The 17471-nt window shown below is 42.3% G+C and overlaps 2 protein-coding genes and 1 long non-coding RNA gene across 3 annotated transcripts; all 3 read right to left on the bottom strand.

The window, feature by feature from the left end:
- Positions 1 to 1211: 1211 nt before the first annotated feature.
- Positions 1212 to 3355, bottom strand: LOC9267967 (myricetin 3-O-rhamnoside 1,2-glucosyltransferase UGT709G2). The gene has a single exon (XM_015790883.3). It carries the CDS (start codon positions 2990 to 2992, stop codon positions 1520 to 1522), a length of 1473 nt encoding a protein of 490 aa, XP_015646369.1. The 5' UTR covers positions 2993 to 3355; the 3' UTR covers positions 1212 to 1519.
- A 2738-nt stretch (positions 3356 to 6093) lies between these two features.
- Positions 6094 to 7878, bottom strand: LOC107281554 (uncharacterized). The gene is made up of 4 exons (XR_001547401.3): positions 7712 to 7878; positions 7482 to 7586; positions 6855 to 6908; positions 6094 to 6324 (listed from the first exon to the last, which is right to left on the bottom strand). It is a non-coding gene; the product is annotated as an uncharacterized lncRNA (long non-coding RNA).
- A 1718-nt stretch (positions 7879 to 9596) lies between these two features.
- On the bottom strand, positions 9597 to 11245 carry LOC4343262 (photosynthetic NDH subunit of subcomplex B 3, chloroplastic). The gene is made up of 6 exons (XM_015790273.3): positions 10836 to 11245; positions 10612 to 10722; positions 10453 to 10509; positions 10305 to 10367; positions 10118 to 10180; positions 9597 to 9881 (listed from the first exon to the last, which is right to left on the bottom strand). The coding sequence occupies exons 1-6, from the start codon at positions 11121 to 11123 to the stop codon at positions 9831 to 9833; spliced, it is 633 nt and encodes a 210-aa protein (XP_015645759.1). The 5' UTR covers positions 11124 to 11245; the 3' UTR covers positions 9597 to 9830.
- Positions 11246 to 17471: the final 6226 nt, after the last annotated feature.

Below are 17471 nucleotides of genomic sequence, written 5' to 3'. Positions count from 1 at the left end.
ACCCAATCCTCACATATATAAATACAAGATAGCATTAGAAAAAAAGAAAAAAGTAGAGATAAATAATATTATTTATTTCATATGGATAGTCTATGTGCATATGTATATCTTTTATTATTTTCTTTATATGGACTAGTCGCATAATAGTGGTTGAGTGAAATATCATATTACTTATGGAATATTTTTGCACCACATTGTGGATGTCATAAGAGTTTCCTTCGTCCATCCCATAAGATAAGACATTTCACCTTTTTCTTTCCTATAATATAAGATAATTTAATATGTTAGTAGCCACGTCAACTAGTTCTAATTTAATTTTTATTTATCTTACATTCAACGATCCATCCCCCATGACCAACACATATTTAATGGGAGAATTCTACTTTCTTTTGTTACTATCTTAATCTCTCTAAAAAAAATAGAATAATCTCTTGTATAGTGGGACGAAGGTAGTTAAAGAACATTCCCAATGTGCATGTAAAGGTGGCATTAACCAATAATTAACTTATTAGTACAACTTCATACATACAAAGGTGTGTTTAAAACTGAATTATTTTTATTTCAGCCAGATTTCTTTTTTCTAGGATGGACTTCTCATGTTTGATGAAGTTTATAAAAAAAGTAGAAAGATATACAATACCAAAATAGTTTCATTAAATTCACCATTGAATATATACTTTATAGTATATTTATTTTGTGTTAAAAATGCTACTATATTTTTCTATAATGTTAGATAAACATTAAAAAAGTTTGATTTAAGACAAACCAAAATAAGTTATTATATTATAAAACAGAGGAGTATATGCATCTTGAGTCTCTTTCTTATTGATATACACAACACTAATCGAGAAAATGTTTTTTTCCTCCTCAAGGGATGACTCTTTTTTCTTTCTTCAAATACATGCAAAAGTTATAATAAGTCGTGAAAAATTACCAATATTGGTACAATATATATCTATTACCATAGAAAGTTTCAAATACAAATGTGGGAGGAAAAAAAATCTAATCTATGCTCTGAACGTATTCCCTCCGTCCTATAATATAAGGGATTTTGAGTTTTTGCTTGCAACATTTGACCACTCGTCTTATTCAAATTTTTTTGAAATTATTATTTATTTTATTTGTGACTTACTTTATTATCTATAGTACTTTAAGCACAACTTTTTATTTTTTATATTTGCAAAAAAAATTAAATAAGACAAGTGATCAAATGTTACGAGAAAAACTCAAAATCGCTTATATTGTGAGATGGATTCTTACATTGTGAGATGGAGGGAGTACTTATTTGTGTTCTCACTCTGGAGTCTAGAGTTTCATTTAGATTTGAGTCAGTGGCGGAGCCAGTACTGTCGTAAAGCGCGAGGGACTGGGACCAACCGATTTATGTACGTGCCGGCAGCTAACGACAATGGAGACGGCAGCAGCAGAGCCCGAGCGGCTGCCCGACCTGCCCAGGAGCTATCTCCGCCACTGATTTGAGTTCTTGTGGCTGTGGAAAGCTGAGGGAGAGGCCAACGCACTACACTTCGGATTCGGATTTGGCGTGTTGGATTGGCGTGGCGAGCTCCCCGATGAAGCCGACGAGCCTCTTCAGCTCCATCGCCGACGAGCCACCCTCGGCGACGTCCCTCCTCAACTGCCGCGCCACCGACTGAGCCGACGCCCTGATCTCGCCGGACTCCATCGCCTCCCTCACCATCCTCGCCACGACGGCGGCGTCGCACACGTCCTTCATGTCCAGCCCCGTCCTCCACACGCCGCCCACGAACCGGCTGTTGATCTGCTGGTCGGTGAAGAACGGCCAGCACACCGTCGGCACGCCCTCGACGGCGGCCTCCAGCGTCGAGTTCCAGCCGGCGTGCGTCAGGAAGCACCCCACGGCGCGGTGGCGCAGCACGTCCCGCTGCGGCGCCCACCCCACGACGCGCGCCTTGCTGTCTCCCGCCGCCGCCGTGACAGATTCTTGGAGGTCGGCGTGCCGCCGCCTCGCCGTGACCATGTCCGGCCGGAGCACCCAGAGGAACGGGTTGCCGGCGGCGACGAGCCCGGACAGGAACTCCGTGAACTGCTCCGGCGAGATGACGGTGAGGCTCCCCAGGCTGACGTACACGACGGACCGGTCGGCTTGGCAGTCGAGCCACGCCATGCAGCCATCGTCCGCGCGCCACAGGCTGGTGGCCGCCGCCGGGGCGGGCGACATGGCGTGGAGAGGACCGACGGCGAAGACGTCGCGCATGCGCGGCGCGATGTGCGCCAGCGCTGGCGCCTCCAGCGACGCGGCGGTGTTGAGTATCAACGCACGTGCCTTGCTGCAGTGCACGGCGGCGTCGGCCAGACGTCCCAGCAGGGCCGCGGCGTCGTCGTTGTTGTTGGCACCGTGATGGCGGCAAGGACTCGGGAGATCTCGCCGGCGTAGGAATCCCTCCATGCCCGGAACGCCACGCACCGGCTCGTCGAGGTCGCCGCCCGGAGGGAACGGCAGCTCGCCGAGCTCGACAAGCCTCGGCACGGACATGTACGCCAAGAAGCTACACGCGCTCGCCGTGCGGAAGGCCAGCGCGGGCACGCCGAGCTCCTCGGCGACGTCGATGGCGAACGGCAGGAGGGCGTCCGCCACGACGGTGGTCACCGGCGGGAAGGCGCCGCCGCCAGCTGCGTCCGCGGGGACCAGCTGCGACGACGAGGCGAGCAGAGCACGGTACGCGGCGCGGCCAGCCGTATGGAGGGAGCGGCTGATCTCCCCGAGGTTGGCCACCGTGCGGGGGTGGTCGTCGGGGAGGCCGTCCGTGACGGACATGAACCGGAGCCATGGCGAGGCCACCGCGGCGGCGGCGGCGGCGCCAAGGCGGCGGAGGTTGTAGTCGGTGTGGAGGAAGGTGACGTGGACGCCGGCGCCGGCGAGCGCCACGGCGAGGTGGAGCATGACGTTGAGGTGGCCCTGAATCGGCCACGGGAACACGAGGACGTGCGCCGGCGCCGGCGCCGTGCCCATCGCCGGTGCGCCGCGACTCCTCGGTGCTCTCTGGCACTCTGCTCAGTCACAGGCTCGCTGGCACACGGCTCGGTAGTTGGAGATTTGGAGCCTTGGATTTGGAGGCGTTGGCAAAGAAACGAACAGTTTGTGGAACACATGCACATGCATTGATAAATTGCACCACTGTACCAATGTCGGGTAACTACTTTGATCTGGAAATGTCCGCTCATTATTTTTATGTCACTGAGATGGTTATGAGAAAAATTAAAAATATTTGAGAAGATGTATTAGCATGTGATATATCACTTCACAAATATGTAAGTTTAAATTCAACTTTTACATCTCGCAACGAAAAAAATAAATTAAACTACAACTAGTTAACATATATTCACAATCAAATTTGTTTTTCTCGTTGTGATATGTAGATGTTGAATTTTAACTTGCATGTTTATGGAGTGGTATATCACATGTTCATACATTTTCTTAATTTTTCATAACTATTTAAGTGATACGCAAACAACGAAGGGTATCCCTCGAGAGTTTAAAATCCACTGCCTACCATTGTCCCCTTGATTAAGTCCTTTTTAAGGAAGCAACATTTGTTTGTCACTGTCAGAACAGCTAGATAACAATTATCATCTCTCGTGTCATCTAATTTTGAGAAAAAAAGACTTATAAAGGCACCCATGTGGCCATATATGCCCTGGGACCGGACATAGCTTTTGGACATCCCTGGACCGATTTGGCCCTGGAGCTTGGTCCGTCTGGCCTTGTCCAAAAGGGCTAGCCAACCTTCTGGACCAGCCCAGACCGACTGGCCCAGTATCTCGGTCTGTCCAACCTCCAAAGAAAAGCAAGGGACCAAAGCCAAAACAAAGATACCCTCATACATATGCACTAATATGGTATTTTGACCACTTCTTTGCGAGGATTACTATCCCTCTTGATAGTACACTAGTACAACAAAGCTAGAAAGAAAACCTAGCAAAGTTGAGTACCCAACATGTCAATCAATAAAAACAAAACGCTAGATTTATCAACTTCATCTTGGTTTTTTTGTGCCATCAATTTTAATCTGCCATAATCACCCTTGGCATACACATCTTGTTGTCCTAACTCAAATTATCCCATTCAAATCAAATAAAATAGTTAGTCCACAACTTATCGTTAATTACCAAAATTAACAACAGGGGCTTGATGCTTCAGCATCCAAGTTGTACAATATGAGAACATATTTTGATATCATGTAATCAAATTTGGGAAAAAAGAGAAAATTTCTCAAACCTACAGATACTATGACTAAACTATCACAAATCTGTAGATTTAACTCGAGAGAATCTATTAAATACCACTGATTTTGTTCGAGTTCAATGAGTACCATCGACATTGTCGCTTTCTAAAATATACCGACGACTTTTTCAATTGTTCTACAATACGCTATTGGGCTAGGCCTTCTTTTCAAAAATACCCAAAATACCCTTATGGACATATAAGGTTATCTCATTAGAAGTTTCAAGAAAATATAAAAACTTTTATGTCGCCTCCTTACTCAACATGAAAATTTGTATACAAGTTTTAAGTTCTTTACATGTCTATTTTTTAAAAAGAAAATATAATTTATTTTCTATATGCTTTATAAATACTTTTTATTGTTGTTTTTAATATATATCATATTTCATAGACTACATAAGATATTTTTTGTGCTATTATCTCTTGTATAAGGAAATTCTCTCTCATATACCACATAAAAATATTTTTTCTAAAAACTAAATATACCAAAAAAAACTTGAAACTTGTACACAAACTTCCATGTTGTGTAAGGAGGCAACATAAAAGTTTTCATATTTTTTTGAAACTTCTAATGAGATATATCAATTGTTAATCTTATGTCTCTAAGGGTACTTTGGGTATTTTTGGAAAGAAGACCTAGCCCAATGGCGTATTGTAGAACAATTGATAAAGTCGTCGGTATATTATAGAAAGAGACAATGTCGATGGCAAATTATTGAACCCAAACAAATTCAGTGGTATAGAATAGATTCTCTCATTTAAGTTAGTGTATCACACAATTACGTATTTAACAGCAAATTTATCACAAAAGTACACATTTAATATAGAGTGTCACAAAACTATATATTCAGTAATAAAATTATAATGAAACTACAGATTTAGAACCAATCTAGTCACAAAACTACATATTTAGTAATAAAACTATCACAAAACTACAGATTTAGAACCAATTTAGTCACAAAACTACAATGTTTATAGCTCCAATATAACAATGGTGCTAGGGATTTAAATTCTAAAATATGTTGTTTTGTAATATAGTTTGGTCAACATATACCTATAGTTTTGTGAAATTGATTTTTTAAAAAGGAAACAATTGGCATCATACAATCTACAATCTGAGAACAAATTCTGGCATCATTTAGACATGATAGGGTAAAAATGGCACCATATGTACTCATAATGAAAAATTTTCAGCAACAACATCCAGATCAATAACAAATCAACAATTAAGATTACCAAAGCAATGAGTTAAGGGTCTTAGCATATCCAAGTGAATCACAAGCATCCAGGCCAACAACAATTTGAGTATAAAAGTATCAAGTTTCATGGTCGTCTGGACATGATGCACAAAAAGATATTCTTTCCTTCTACTACTCTCATGCATAATCGTGTATTCAAAAGTCAAACAATTAAGATTACATAACATCATTCATTTTTTGCCTTTCCCTCGTGCAGTCTTCTTTATAGTAGAATCTCATAGATGGAAAAACATTGAAAAGATAGATACTCCCTCCATTTCATATTATAAGACTTTCTAGCATTGCCCACATTCATATAGATGGTAATGAATCTAAACACATATATATGCCTAGATTCATTAACATATATATGAATGTGAGCAATGCTAGAAAGTCTTATAATACGAAACGGAGGAAGTATCTCTTATTAGGCCTAGGACTAGCATTGTATTAATAGAATCATTTGCCGCTGTAACACCCCAGGTAACCATGTACCTAGAGTGCCACACCAAAAACACTAAAAACCACTAACTCCCAAAATTATTAGAAATTTCGGTAGAGTCTCCCCTAAAAATACGGACATCCACGACAGGCAGTTATAAGATACTCAATAACGATATAACCCACACAATCCAAACCATCCTAGCTCCATGAATTCCCCGTGAAACTATGGACCGGAACTTTAAATGACCTTTACAAGTTCTACACAAAACTTATGCTAGGCAGAAACATAGTCTAAAACTAAATTTCAGTAGTGTGCAATAATAATGTGTAGTCCAAGGGTGCTACTCCTGTCCCATGCCGATCAATATCATTAGGTACCTAAAAACCAAATTAAACACAAGAGTGAGTAAAGAATACTCAGCAAGTATAATATTGAACTAGTAAAATATACACATGTTTAATGCAAGAAGAAACCAATATGAAACATTTGATTTCTTTTAATTTAATACGAAGGAGGCAAAAAGTAGTAGTTCCCTCCCGAGCAGGTGTGAATATCCTCTTAGCATTACCGGTAAGCCGAGCAAGCGTGATCAGCGCTTCTCAAGGATCATGAATAAAGATCCAAATTGCACTCCCATGGCTACGCATGGTACTTGAATAATGTAAACAAAAAAGATTCAAATTGCACTCCCATGACTACGCATGGTACTTAAATAACGTAAACAAAAACTTCCGGAGAAATGAAACATGAATAACGTCGTGAACTTGAACATAAAGTGAAATATGAATATGTATCATAATACCAAAACCACACAATTGATAATAGGAAGCTTCGAATAATAATTGGGTAAATGAAATCAAACAAAGTAACACAGTTTATCCATCACACAGGTCCGTCTTGTACTTGCCTTAACTCCTTCGATACTCCGACTTAACTCCTCCAACGTTGGAACCCTCCACACCTGTGAAGAAAAACTACGCATAAACCACTATATTCAACTAACGATGGTTACAAGGGATATTTACTAAAATCGAAACCTAGAACATATAAACCTTTTACCGATTTGTATTAAATAACCTATAGTTGTTCCATTACTGTTTTATGCGTAACTCACAAACCGTCTAACGGAAACTAGAAAATAATATAACTTCGGACATCTAGACAAAATTGTATACAACTTTCATGTTGAGCACAAAATCAGATTATGCCTCTGAAAATCCCAGATTAAGGAAAACAAATTGCTGTCCTGATTTCCAGACCCGGTCAGCAGTACTGTTTTTGTTGTTTCTCCCAAACCGTTTATCGGAATTGAGTGAAAACAGCAGCGTTAGAAAGATATCGACGATGACTACAAACTTTATTTATGACAACTAACCTGAATCCCGATGGTTTAATACCAGAATTGAAAATACGGTTTCAGCCTATATTCAAGCACCTCAAAAAATTGCACGAGCAGCTATCAAATCAATTTCTACTTGAATCTTATACTTCCAGGGACTAAAGAGAAGTTGCCTTTGCAGAGGAGGAACGCTACCTTGCGACAAATTTCTCTAATTTGAGAAATCGCTGAAATTTCTCAACGTTGCTCTGCCTTTTCCTTTCCTTCTTCCTCCTGTACAACCTCTCTGTACCCTTCTCTCTGATCAAGCAGCAGCAACAGCAGATTGGCTCAGCACCCAATAGCAGCAGCAACGCAGCCGCAGCAGCACAAGCAGCAGCAACAGCAGATCAGCAACGATAGAAGAAGCAGCAGCAGGAACTCACCGGGAAGAAAGAAAGGAAACACCGGTTGTGATGGATGACCACGGCTGTGGTCTCCGGCTATGGTCGTGGCGGCGATGCAAAGACGGCGGCGGCAACCAGGACGACGGCGGCGGCGGCAAGCGCGCAGGAGCGGTTAGGGCTGGCTGCTAGCGATACTTTTTTTTTCCTTTCTTTTTTTTTCTTCTGTTGGTTAAATAGAGAAAGGCTAATGAAGATCGAACGGCCCACATTAATTCGGTCACCGGGACTTTGTTCGGACTCCGATTACTATAAACTTATAGTCTATTTTGCACTACTCGGCGAGCTCTACGTGTTCACGGTTCCTGATCGCCTATTCGAACAACGGTTTAAAAGTTAAAATTTTGCGCGTTTATTCTAATATTCCCCGAAATATACTAATTCGAAATTCAGAGTATTACAGCCGCGGTCTTTCTTCTTTTTGGTGTGGTGTGCTAGTACCCACTGAAACTGGTTGAACCTAGTAGTCTCCCTTGTTTGGCTATATTTTTCCTGCAAATTTAAAACAGGTAAATAAAAACTGGAAAGGAAATGGACAACATCATAAAACTGAAAACAAGACAGTATATGGGTACTTTTTCTTCATTCAAAGAAAAGTTGGGAGAGATGTTGACCTATCACCCATGACAAGACATCTCTTATGCATTGAACTTTCCACTTAGCTTCGATCCTAGTCTTGCCTTCATGCCTTGTGCTTTCTCAAGAAAACCAATTATCATATTTTTCCTTTCTCGATCTACTTCTCTCTTATTAGAGGTTGCAACAACTTGAACACAAGATCTACTTTTGGCCATTGAGACTTGTCTAGGAATGGTTGAATAACACAAGCGTATGCAAGCCAATAATTGTGCACCGAATGGCAAGTTATATGTCGACAATAGGTACAGTACAATAAACGAGGACGTTCTAAGGCGAGGCATGAGTTTGTTCCTCTAATTTGATCCGGCCAATATACCCAAATAGAATATTCAGCTCACCAGTTGACGTGCTCGTTAATTTATAGTACGTGTATATTGGTTCAGGGTGTGTTGGAAAATGCATTTTTTATGTTGATGAATTAGATATCTCTAATATTACATACGCCTCCATCCCAATATACAGCTATATGTAGAATTCATTAATCCTAAAATTGCTAACTGTACACCTGCTCTCTCATATTAACCAATTTCAAAATCACCTATTTAATTTTATCATCTACATCCTCCTCTCAACTGATCACAGCTACCCATCAATTTATTTTACTATTCTCCTTAATGCCTAAGTCAAACTGTCCTTGTATATATTTTAGAACGGAGGGATAGAATATAAAATTTTGTATATTACTCCCTCTGTTTCAAAATGTTTGACACCGTTAATTTTGTAGTGCGTGTTTTACCATTCGTCTTATTAAAAAAATTTAAGTAATTACTTATTCTTCTCATATCATTTGATTCATTGTTAAATATATTTTCATGTACACATAGTTGTATATATTTCATAAATTTTTTTTAAATAAGACGAACAGTCAAACATGTGCTAAAGAGTCAACGGTGTCAAACATTTTGAAACGGAGGGAGTAGTTTGTAAACTTTATATCTGTAGATAAAATGGAGCAAATGCAATCCCAACTTTGTCATGGCAAAACAACGCTCACAACCTAACTAGGTTAATATTTTTCATCCACCCTACGTACATAGCTGCCGCACGAGCCACGAGCTGGCCGTCGTGCGTCCCGATGTCCCTCGCGCTTTCTGGCTGAGGTATCGGGCAAAATATTTTTGTACGAAATTATTTAAAATTTTAACAAATTTGACTGAATTTGGATAAATTTTGACCAAATTCATAAAGATTAATTTGGAAAAAAAATCCAAAAATCTTGGGCGAGATATTTGCTTGTGGGGGTCTGAGATTAGCGAATTTCAATCCCTGATTACACTCATGCTGACCATTTGGTAGCTACAGGAGACGTATACAATTTTACATGGAGTTTGGATGTACAGCATTAATCGTCTTCCAATGTTTCTTCTCCTGATCATGTGCTAGGCTCTCTCTCTTTTTCTCCATGGTCGGTGAAATTAATCTACTGTATTGCCGCCACACAGCAGCGCTAGTTAAAATTCAGCTACTTGTCCCACTCATGTATCTTCCACTCCGGCAATTGCTGAATGACCATCTGCATAATCAGGGTGTCAAGAACACACACCGTTATTACTGATGTGACTCTGAAAATACAGTAGTGCAATAAACTTTCAAGTACTTGCAAATTTCAAGATCGCCTATTGGTAATGTTCAGAAATTCGTGTGAGAATTATATATTCAGCGTGTAAATTAAAACTGCCAAGGAGCAGCATTAATTTGCAACAATTAAATTATGCATAGAGATCTTGTGAAATGGAGCACAAGACATACCTGTCCAGTTGAATCTGGATTGCCGACAGTAGCCTGGCACGCCAATCTCCATGTCTTTGGTTTCTGAACAATGCATATATTTCAAAAAAGATGTTTATTTTTTTGGGTCATATGAACAGTTGAACACACAGGAAATGAATCAAATACAGTTTGTGATTTGTCATGCGGGGGTAAGTGATGAACAAACCCTTTTCAGCAATTCCTTCTCAACATCAGTTTTGGGGGAAAGCAGTTCACCGCCTTCAACTACCTGAAGAAAAATCAAATGAGTTGAAAAGTCTAATCAGAAGTTGAAAACCAGTATTGGCATTTCTGAATCTCGCCTAGTATAGTACCTCGACGATGCAGGTCCCGCACTCTCCACCTCCCTCGCAGTTGAGCAGAAGCTTATCCTGCAGCAGCAGCAGCATCATCACTAGCAACAGGACAGCACGAAGAGCAAAGCGATGAAGCAATTAATTAACGATAATTAAAAGTTAAGCGCAGTAATATACGTAAGGCCCGTAGAGGTCGATGTAGTTGTCGAGCATGATGTCGCGGAGCTTCTGCCCGCCGCACGCCGTCCGGTAGTGCACGTCCGGCGTCCCGTCCGGCAGCAGCCGCGGCTGCACGCACGCACGCCATGCCCATTTTTGAGCTTCGCATCGATCAACCAACGAAACTACCAAAGCGAGGAATCACTGAATCGGGATAAGAGAGATTGGTGAACAAAACTCACGGCGACGAACGCGAAGTCGACGCTCGGCGGCTCCTCCGGTGCGGCCTTCGCCTCGCCGCCGGCGGCGGCGTCCGTCTCGACGGCGCGGACACGAATCCCGCACCTCCTCTGCTGTTTGTGCTGCAGCCGCCGTGGCAGATGGGCGGCGCCGCAGCAGCTGCAGCTCTGTTTCCTGACGCTGCAGCTGCTGGTGGTGGTGGCCGTGGCCACGGCGCAGTGTGGCGCGAGGCGGGGGGAGGAGGAGGCGACGCCGGCGAGGCCGACGACGAGCTGCATGGTCGCTCCCATCGCCGACGACGAGCTGCAGGTGTGCAGAGCTAAGCTATAGCTTTGGATGAGCCGCGATGGCAGCAGAGCACAGTGTGTGTGCGCTTGTATGTGGAAGTGTGATATTTTTGGGTTGGATTATCTCCTTATCTGACTGGGAACTGCAGCCTGTGGACAGGGGCCTGGAAGAGTGGGGCCCGGCGCCAGGTGAGCTGCACTTTTTGTGTCCATCAACTTTTGCCGCTTTGCGTCTAGTAGATTTTTCTCTTCAGCCTTGCTTGTTTGCTACTGTCTGTTTATAAATATTCGACGCTGTTGATTTTTTTAAATATATTTATCTATTCATTTTATTAAAAAAAATTAAGTAATTATTAATTCTTTTCCTATTATTTGATTCATTGTTAAATATACTTTCATGTATATATATAGTTTTATATATTTCATAAATTTTTTTTAATAAGATGAACGGTTAAACATGTGCTAAAAAGTCAACAATATTAAATATATAGAAACGGAGGGAGTATATTAAAACTGAATTGCTGAATGTCATTCGCCAGAGAATCAACCTCCAAATCTCGTAGATTTTGGATTATTATAAATACTTGTGATTCTTGTCCCTGTCCTTTTTCAGTTCTGATGACCTCCTCGTCTTCTTTCCCGATACTGGCGACACACCTAAACATGGGTAATTAGGGTCCTGGGGTGACTTCAAACAAATATCACCATATCGAACCCCCTAACCTTAGATTCATTCTCCTCCGTCTCCCCCGGACTCCTTCGGACCGAGCAAGAGCGGCGTTGGTGATTCCGCGGAGTGACCGCTTGTGCATCTGTGATGATCCTAAGAGCAAGTTCAATAGTATAGCCCATTACTAACTCCAATTTATCTATAGCCGATCTAATAGCCAATTCATATAATAGTTGCTTACTATACTATTAACATATGGTCTCAGTCCGTACTGCAGCTGACTATAGATCTGTAGCCCGCTACTCTTCTCTCTCATCTTTTATCTCATTAAAATATGTTTATAGCTGGCTAATAGCCCGCTATTATCCTTGCTCTAATAGCGGTCGTGCCCAGCATAGGGCCATCGTCCTTTCACTTCCCTCTTCCTCCCCTGTCAAAGGCTCTAAGCTCCTAAAGATATGTTTTTTCTCCTGTGCTGCCTTCACTTGGAAGAGCCCAATAAGTAACTTGCTTGGAGGCCACTCCATCTGTCCCAAAAAAAAAACTTAATCTGAGTGGAACCCCTTTTAATACAATGAATCAAAACATACCATATACATAATAGATTAGGAGCGAAAACGGTACGAAAATTTCCCAACTGTACCGATACTGTTTCCGGAAAACTAATATAATAATAATATTTTCATCGATGGTTACCGTTTTCAAAATCTAATTTTTTCTATTTCTGTTAGCGTGACATTGAAGTTGACACTAAGTAGTTAAATTCATAAATGGGAGTATTAAAATTTCCCGACCGTTTCGTTCTGTTTATTAAAAATAAAAAAATAACACAATCATTCCGTAAGCGGAAGCTGCGCCTACGCGTGGATGCCACACGATGCGTGTTGCGTTGCGTGCGAATGCGTCTGTGTAGTCGGCCCACTACACTTGCACGGCAGCTGCAGGAATAAGTTCACTTTGTGATCCTCAAAAGTGACTGGAATCTAATCCGTGACCCTAAACCGTGACCCTAAACCGTGACCCTAAACCACAAACAGGGGCGAAGTTACATTGGCTGGGGTGGGGGGGGGTGCACATGAAACCCCCTGCATCTCTGTTTACAGTGCTTGATATCCTGTTTTTGCCAATGTGCACCCCTCTCAGCTCCCTTACGTGTAGGGGTGGAAAAAAAGCTTGGGCTTGTGAGCTCGGCTCGGGCTTGGCTCGAGCTCGCTTAGCTCGGCTCGGCTTGAATGCCAAACGAGCCAAGCCCAAGCTTCCTTTTCAGCTCGGTTCTGAAACGAGCCGAGCCCGAGCTGGCTCGCGAGCCGCTTGATTTGGCTCGTGAGCCTAGCCATCATGTATTTATATTGACAATTTTATTTACTAGTGGAGTTATTATTTGTCAATATGTAATTTATCATCTATAATTTGATGAATTTAATATATAAAGTTATTTTAATTTTATATGTTGATGATTTGTTATTGCTTTTCTTAATGATTATAAATTATATAGCTTCAACGGAAGGCTCGCGAGCCAGCTCGAGCTGGCTCGAGCCAGGAAACGAGCCGAGCCGAGCTCATGTTTTAGCTCGTTTCCCTAACCGAGCCGAGCCAAGCCAAGCCTAGCTTGTTGCAAGCCATTGCAAGCCGAGCCGAGCCAGGCTTGGCTCGGCTCGTTTCCACCCCTACTTACGTGCACTCCCCGACGGCTGGCCAAAGCGCGGCAGGACGGACGCACGGCCACGAGGTCACTTGGCCGCACGCGTTCAGTTGGTACCCAATTTGCTGCATCAGCGTACTGCTTTGTTCTTTTGTTTTTTTTACTGATCATGTGTATCTCTCGTATGTGCTTATGTGAATGACATAGAGGCAAGGACATAGATCTTCCTCATCGTATTTCCTCAATTTGTCTGAATTCTTCACTTCAAACCTTAAAGAGTTAAAGTTTAAATATAGAGTTCAATTTCAGTTATTATTTTAATGGTTCTACATACTAGTTTAGGATTTAAATAATTATACTTTTACATTGGGATTTAGGAAAGTGGAGTAATTGTATATTGATCCTAAGTACTAAAATTTCAATATGAGAAGTTATGGCACTAGCTCCCTAACTTTTGAATTTTATCACATTCTAATATCTAGTACTCATACTCCACCAGTTTTAGGGTGAGTTGGTTTGAAGCATGGAGAAAAATCCCTCGTTTTTCGCGCACATACTTCCCCAACCGTGTGTATTTGCAAAGATCTTCTATAGAAAAGTTACTTTAAAAATTATATTAATTCATTTTCCAAGTTTAAAATAATTAATATTTAATTAATCATACGCTTTCTTCTACTTTCCTCACAAAAACACACCCTTATTCAATGGTTCGATGTGTCTTACAATACTGAGTATCTCTTTTATTATGGCTCCCTTTATTTTACATTTTTAAGTAGGAATTTTTAATCACATTTCCATCATACGCTTTGTATATCATGGCTTGAAAATTCTATGTGCCGCTACACGTACAGTTGAGTGGTGCACCCCCTTCAATTTGTTCTGGCTTCGCCACTGACCACAAAATCGGATATCTCGACCCCCCTAACTCTTAAAACCGATGCAATTTGACTCCCTCGGCGGTTTTGGAGGGCGGTTTCGCTGACGTGGCGCCTACGTGACATCCCAGTCATCAAATAAGTTTTAAAAAATAAGTGGGGCCCACCTGTCAGTGACCCCACCCCTATATTCTCTCTTTTCTCTCCTTCTCGATGGCAGCGGCGGCGGTTGGATGAGGGGAGCGGCGGTGGCCATCGGGGCGCAGCGGAACCGGACCGGGGGCGGCGGTTGGTAGCTAGGACGGCCCCAATCCAACAATGGAATCAATGGAAGCAGCGCAAGGAGCGCCAGCGCCACTTGGTGTAGGGGTCGTCGGGGCGGCCGTTCTCGGAGCAGCGGAAGCCAACGTAGAGCGGGTCAAACATGTCGCACTCCTCGCCGACGTCGCCGGCGCGCGGCTCCTCGATGGAGACCCTGCCATTGAGGAGCTTCTTGGGCGCCGCCAGCGCCGAGCCAACAGCGGTTGAGCAGCGAAGCGACGCAGCGCTGTTGATGGAAAACACAAGGCCTGGGAGATCTGCTTAACTCCAGTGCAGGTCCAAAACTCGCCTTCGGATGTATGAGAGTGCCAGTTGATTTTATCCTGCAATCAACAAGAAACAAAGACAAAGAAACCGTGATTAAATCCATAAATGATAGCCGATCGGGTAAATGCCGATGACATATCATTTATCTTTGAGCTGATGTCATATGTAAATCGATCAGCAATTGTTAAGGAAACAAATCAGAACTAAATCTACTCGATCGGCTGTAGATATCAATGATATATAATCCTTATATCAATATATACTTGAATCAAGTGATTGGGATAGATCGGTCACCTTGCCGAGACAATATAAATCACTTAGATCGAAATATATATTAATAATGAGATTATATACATATTCATAGCATAACCGATCAAATAGATCTAGCATGTATCAGCTAATACTCCGATACTACTTTATATTAAGATATTAAAGCAAATAGAATATACTAAACAGAAATCTAATATACTTAAATGCGATAAGATCTTAACATGAAAGACAAATCTAACATGTTAATTGAGCATGTAGAACAAAAGCAATTGGATTAGATAAGATCGGCTGAAACTCCGATACTACCCTAATCGGCAACCAGTAGGCAGGCTAGAGATTGAAATTCTAAGCACGACTTAATAGATCAAACTCAACTGATACAACATTAAGTATGAAAAGAAGAACAATATCTAGACAATCAAGCCGCTGGATGTTTCATAGAGTGGTGGATATCTTATATAATATAAGCCAACGTCGCTATTTAATCTAACCGGCTGCCTTCTAGTAACAGATGTTAGCCGATTGTAGGTTAAATGACAATATTGTCAAGGATTATGCAAGATATATGATAACTTGACGGATTACATAAAAAAGATTAGAGTATCATAAAGATGGAAGCACTAATCTCGAGAACACAAGCCGTCACAACAAGTTTTACCTCTTGTTGAAGATCGAAACCGATGCAGCTCAACCCGAAAGCAATAACTCGTCGAAATAAAACGAAAGCAAAAAGGGTGGCGATGCGCCGAAATTGTATTGAACGTGTGTGTTTTTTATTACATAGGGCTCGGGGTCTATTTATACCCGAGAAATACAAGATATGTCCATATTGGACACGACTCTTATCTCTAACAAACTCTAAGATACTATAAGTCTTTGCGGCAGACTTTTGCCCAAACATATCTCTAAGGAAATTACATAAAATATCCTAATTAATAGATACAATTGCCTTCTCAGGACTCTATCCATGCGTGGCAATCATCTTGAAGCATATCAACTCGAACCCAATGTCGCATACGGGTCGTATTGTCAGAATCGGCTGTATCACTTAACCAGTCCAACTCAGACTTAGCCGATCCCAGTCGTAGCCGATCCGGACTCCAGCCGATTCTTACTCTGTTTCCGGAAAAACCCTTATCTTCGATTCCGCTTCGATTTCATCTTCATCTCCGATGCTGATATTACCAAATTTGGTCGTTAACACATGCTCCCCAAGTCCGGGATATTTGGTAATGTTCCGGATTTGCCGTGTATCGACTCCGAACAAGTTTCGCACTCTGCCGTTTTCCCGATTGTTACTCTAGTGCTTCAAATACTAACCGTTATCCCCGAGATCTCACACCGTGACTTCCGTTTTCCCCGCTTAAGCAAAACTTTACCCTCTCTCTCTCCGGCGATTCCCCCGACGCTCAAGGCGATCCCCAGGCAACTTCATCTCCGGCCAGATCTCCGCCTACGACGATGTTGATCTCCGCCAGTCCATCTGCCGCACCATCAGCCGAATACGCTGAGGTAAGTTACCATCGGCTAGATCCCCTTTTTCATCATTGGATCAGTTTTCTCTCGCCTCTTACTGCTTTCTTCTCTCGGTTACTTTGAACTTGTAGCATCTCTCCAATTTGGTCGCAATTACCAGCTTGTCGCATGAAAACCACTACTTTCTCGGCCCAGTCGGCAACCCCGACCCCACTGAGTTCATCATCGGTGAGACCAATAGGATTCCTTTCAGACTGTCCAATCCAGATCTAGGTCATTGGAAGAACACCTTTAAATCTTGGCCGTCTCTAGAAAAAACTTCACCCGAGAAAAGTTGGATTACATGGTTCAAGCGCATGTCGGCTAGCAAAAGAGTTCATTGGGACGAAATCGGAATCAGCCAAGCACTTGACCTAACCATAGCAAACTTAGCCAAGGATGAACCTCTAATGGCAGCTGCCTCTTATTTCTGGTCCAACACCATCAACGCCTTCTTATTCAACCAAGGGCCGATGACCCCAACTCTCATAGACATCATTATGATCACGGGTCTGGATGTCACCTCAACAGCTAACCCCATGAATCTGAACATGAAGAACCAATACGACTTCAAAACCAAGAGCATAGGAGGTTGGTCAGGCTATGTAGCAGCATACATGGGCCAGGGTTCTGTCACCCCTCGAGAACATGTGGCCTTTTTTCTAATGTGGCTAGAAAAATTCCTCTTTTGTGGATCAAGCTGTGGCCCTACAACCAACTGGCAGTTCGTAGCCGAAGCCTTGGAAGCAAAGAAACAATTTCCTTTAGGCAAAATCCTCCTCGGCTACTTG

The sequence above is a fragment of the Oryza sativa genome, chromosome 7 (genome assembly GCF_034140825.1).
Source record: "Oryza sativa Japonica Group chromosome 7, ASM3414082v1".
NCBI classification, from domain to species: Eukaryota; Viridiplantae; Streptophyta; class Magnoliopsida; order Poales; family Poaceae; genus Oryza; species Oryza sativa.
This window is presented reverse-complemented; position numbering and strand designations above follow the sequence as displayed.

Excerpts from the sequence above, each read along its gene's own strand:
- LOC4343262 (XM_015790273.3), bottom strand. The coding sequence starts at position 11,123 with ATGGGAGCGACCATGCAGCTCGTCGTCGGCCTCGCCGGCGTCGCCTCC. Across the intron at positions 10,181-10,304 it reads AGAAGGAATTGCTGAAAAGG|AAACCAAAGACATGGAGATT; the intron begins GTTTGTTCATCA and ends TGCATTGTTCAG. Across the intron at positions 9,882-10,117 it reads ATCCAGATTCAACTGGACAG|ATGGTCATTCAGCAATTGCC; the intron begins GTATGTCTTGTG and ends CTGATTATGCAG.
- LOC9267967 (XM_015790883.3), bottom strand. The coding sequence starts at position 2,992 with ATGGGCACGGCGCCGGCGCCGGCGCACGTCCTCGTGTTCCCGTGGCCG.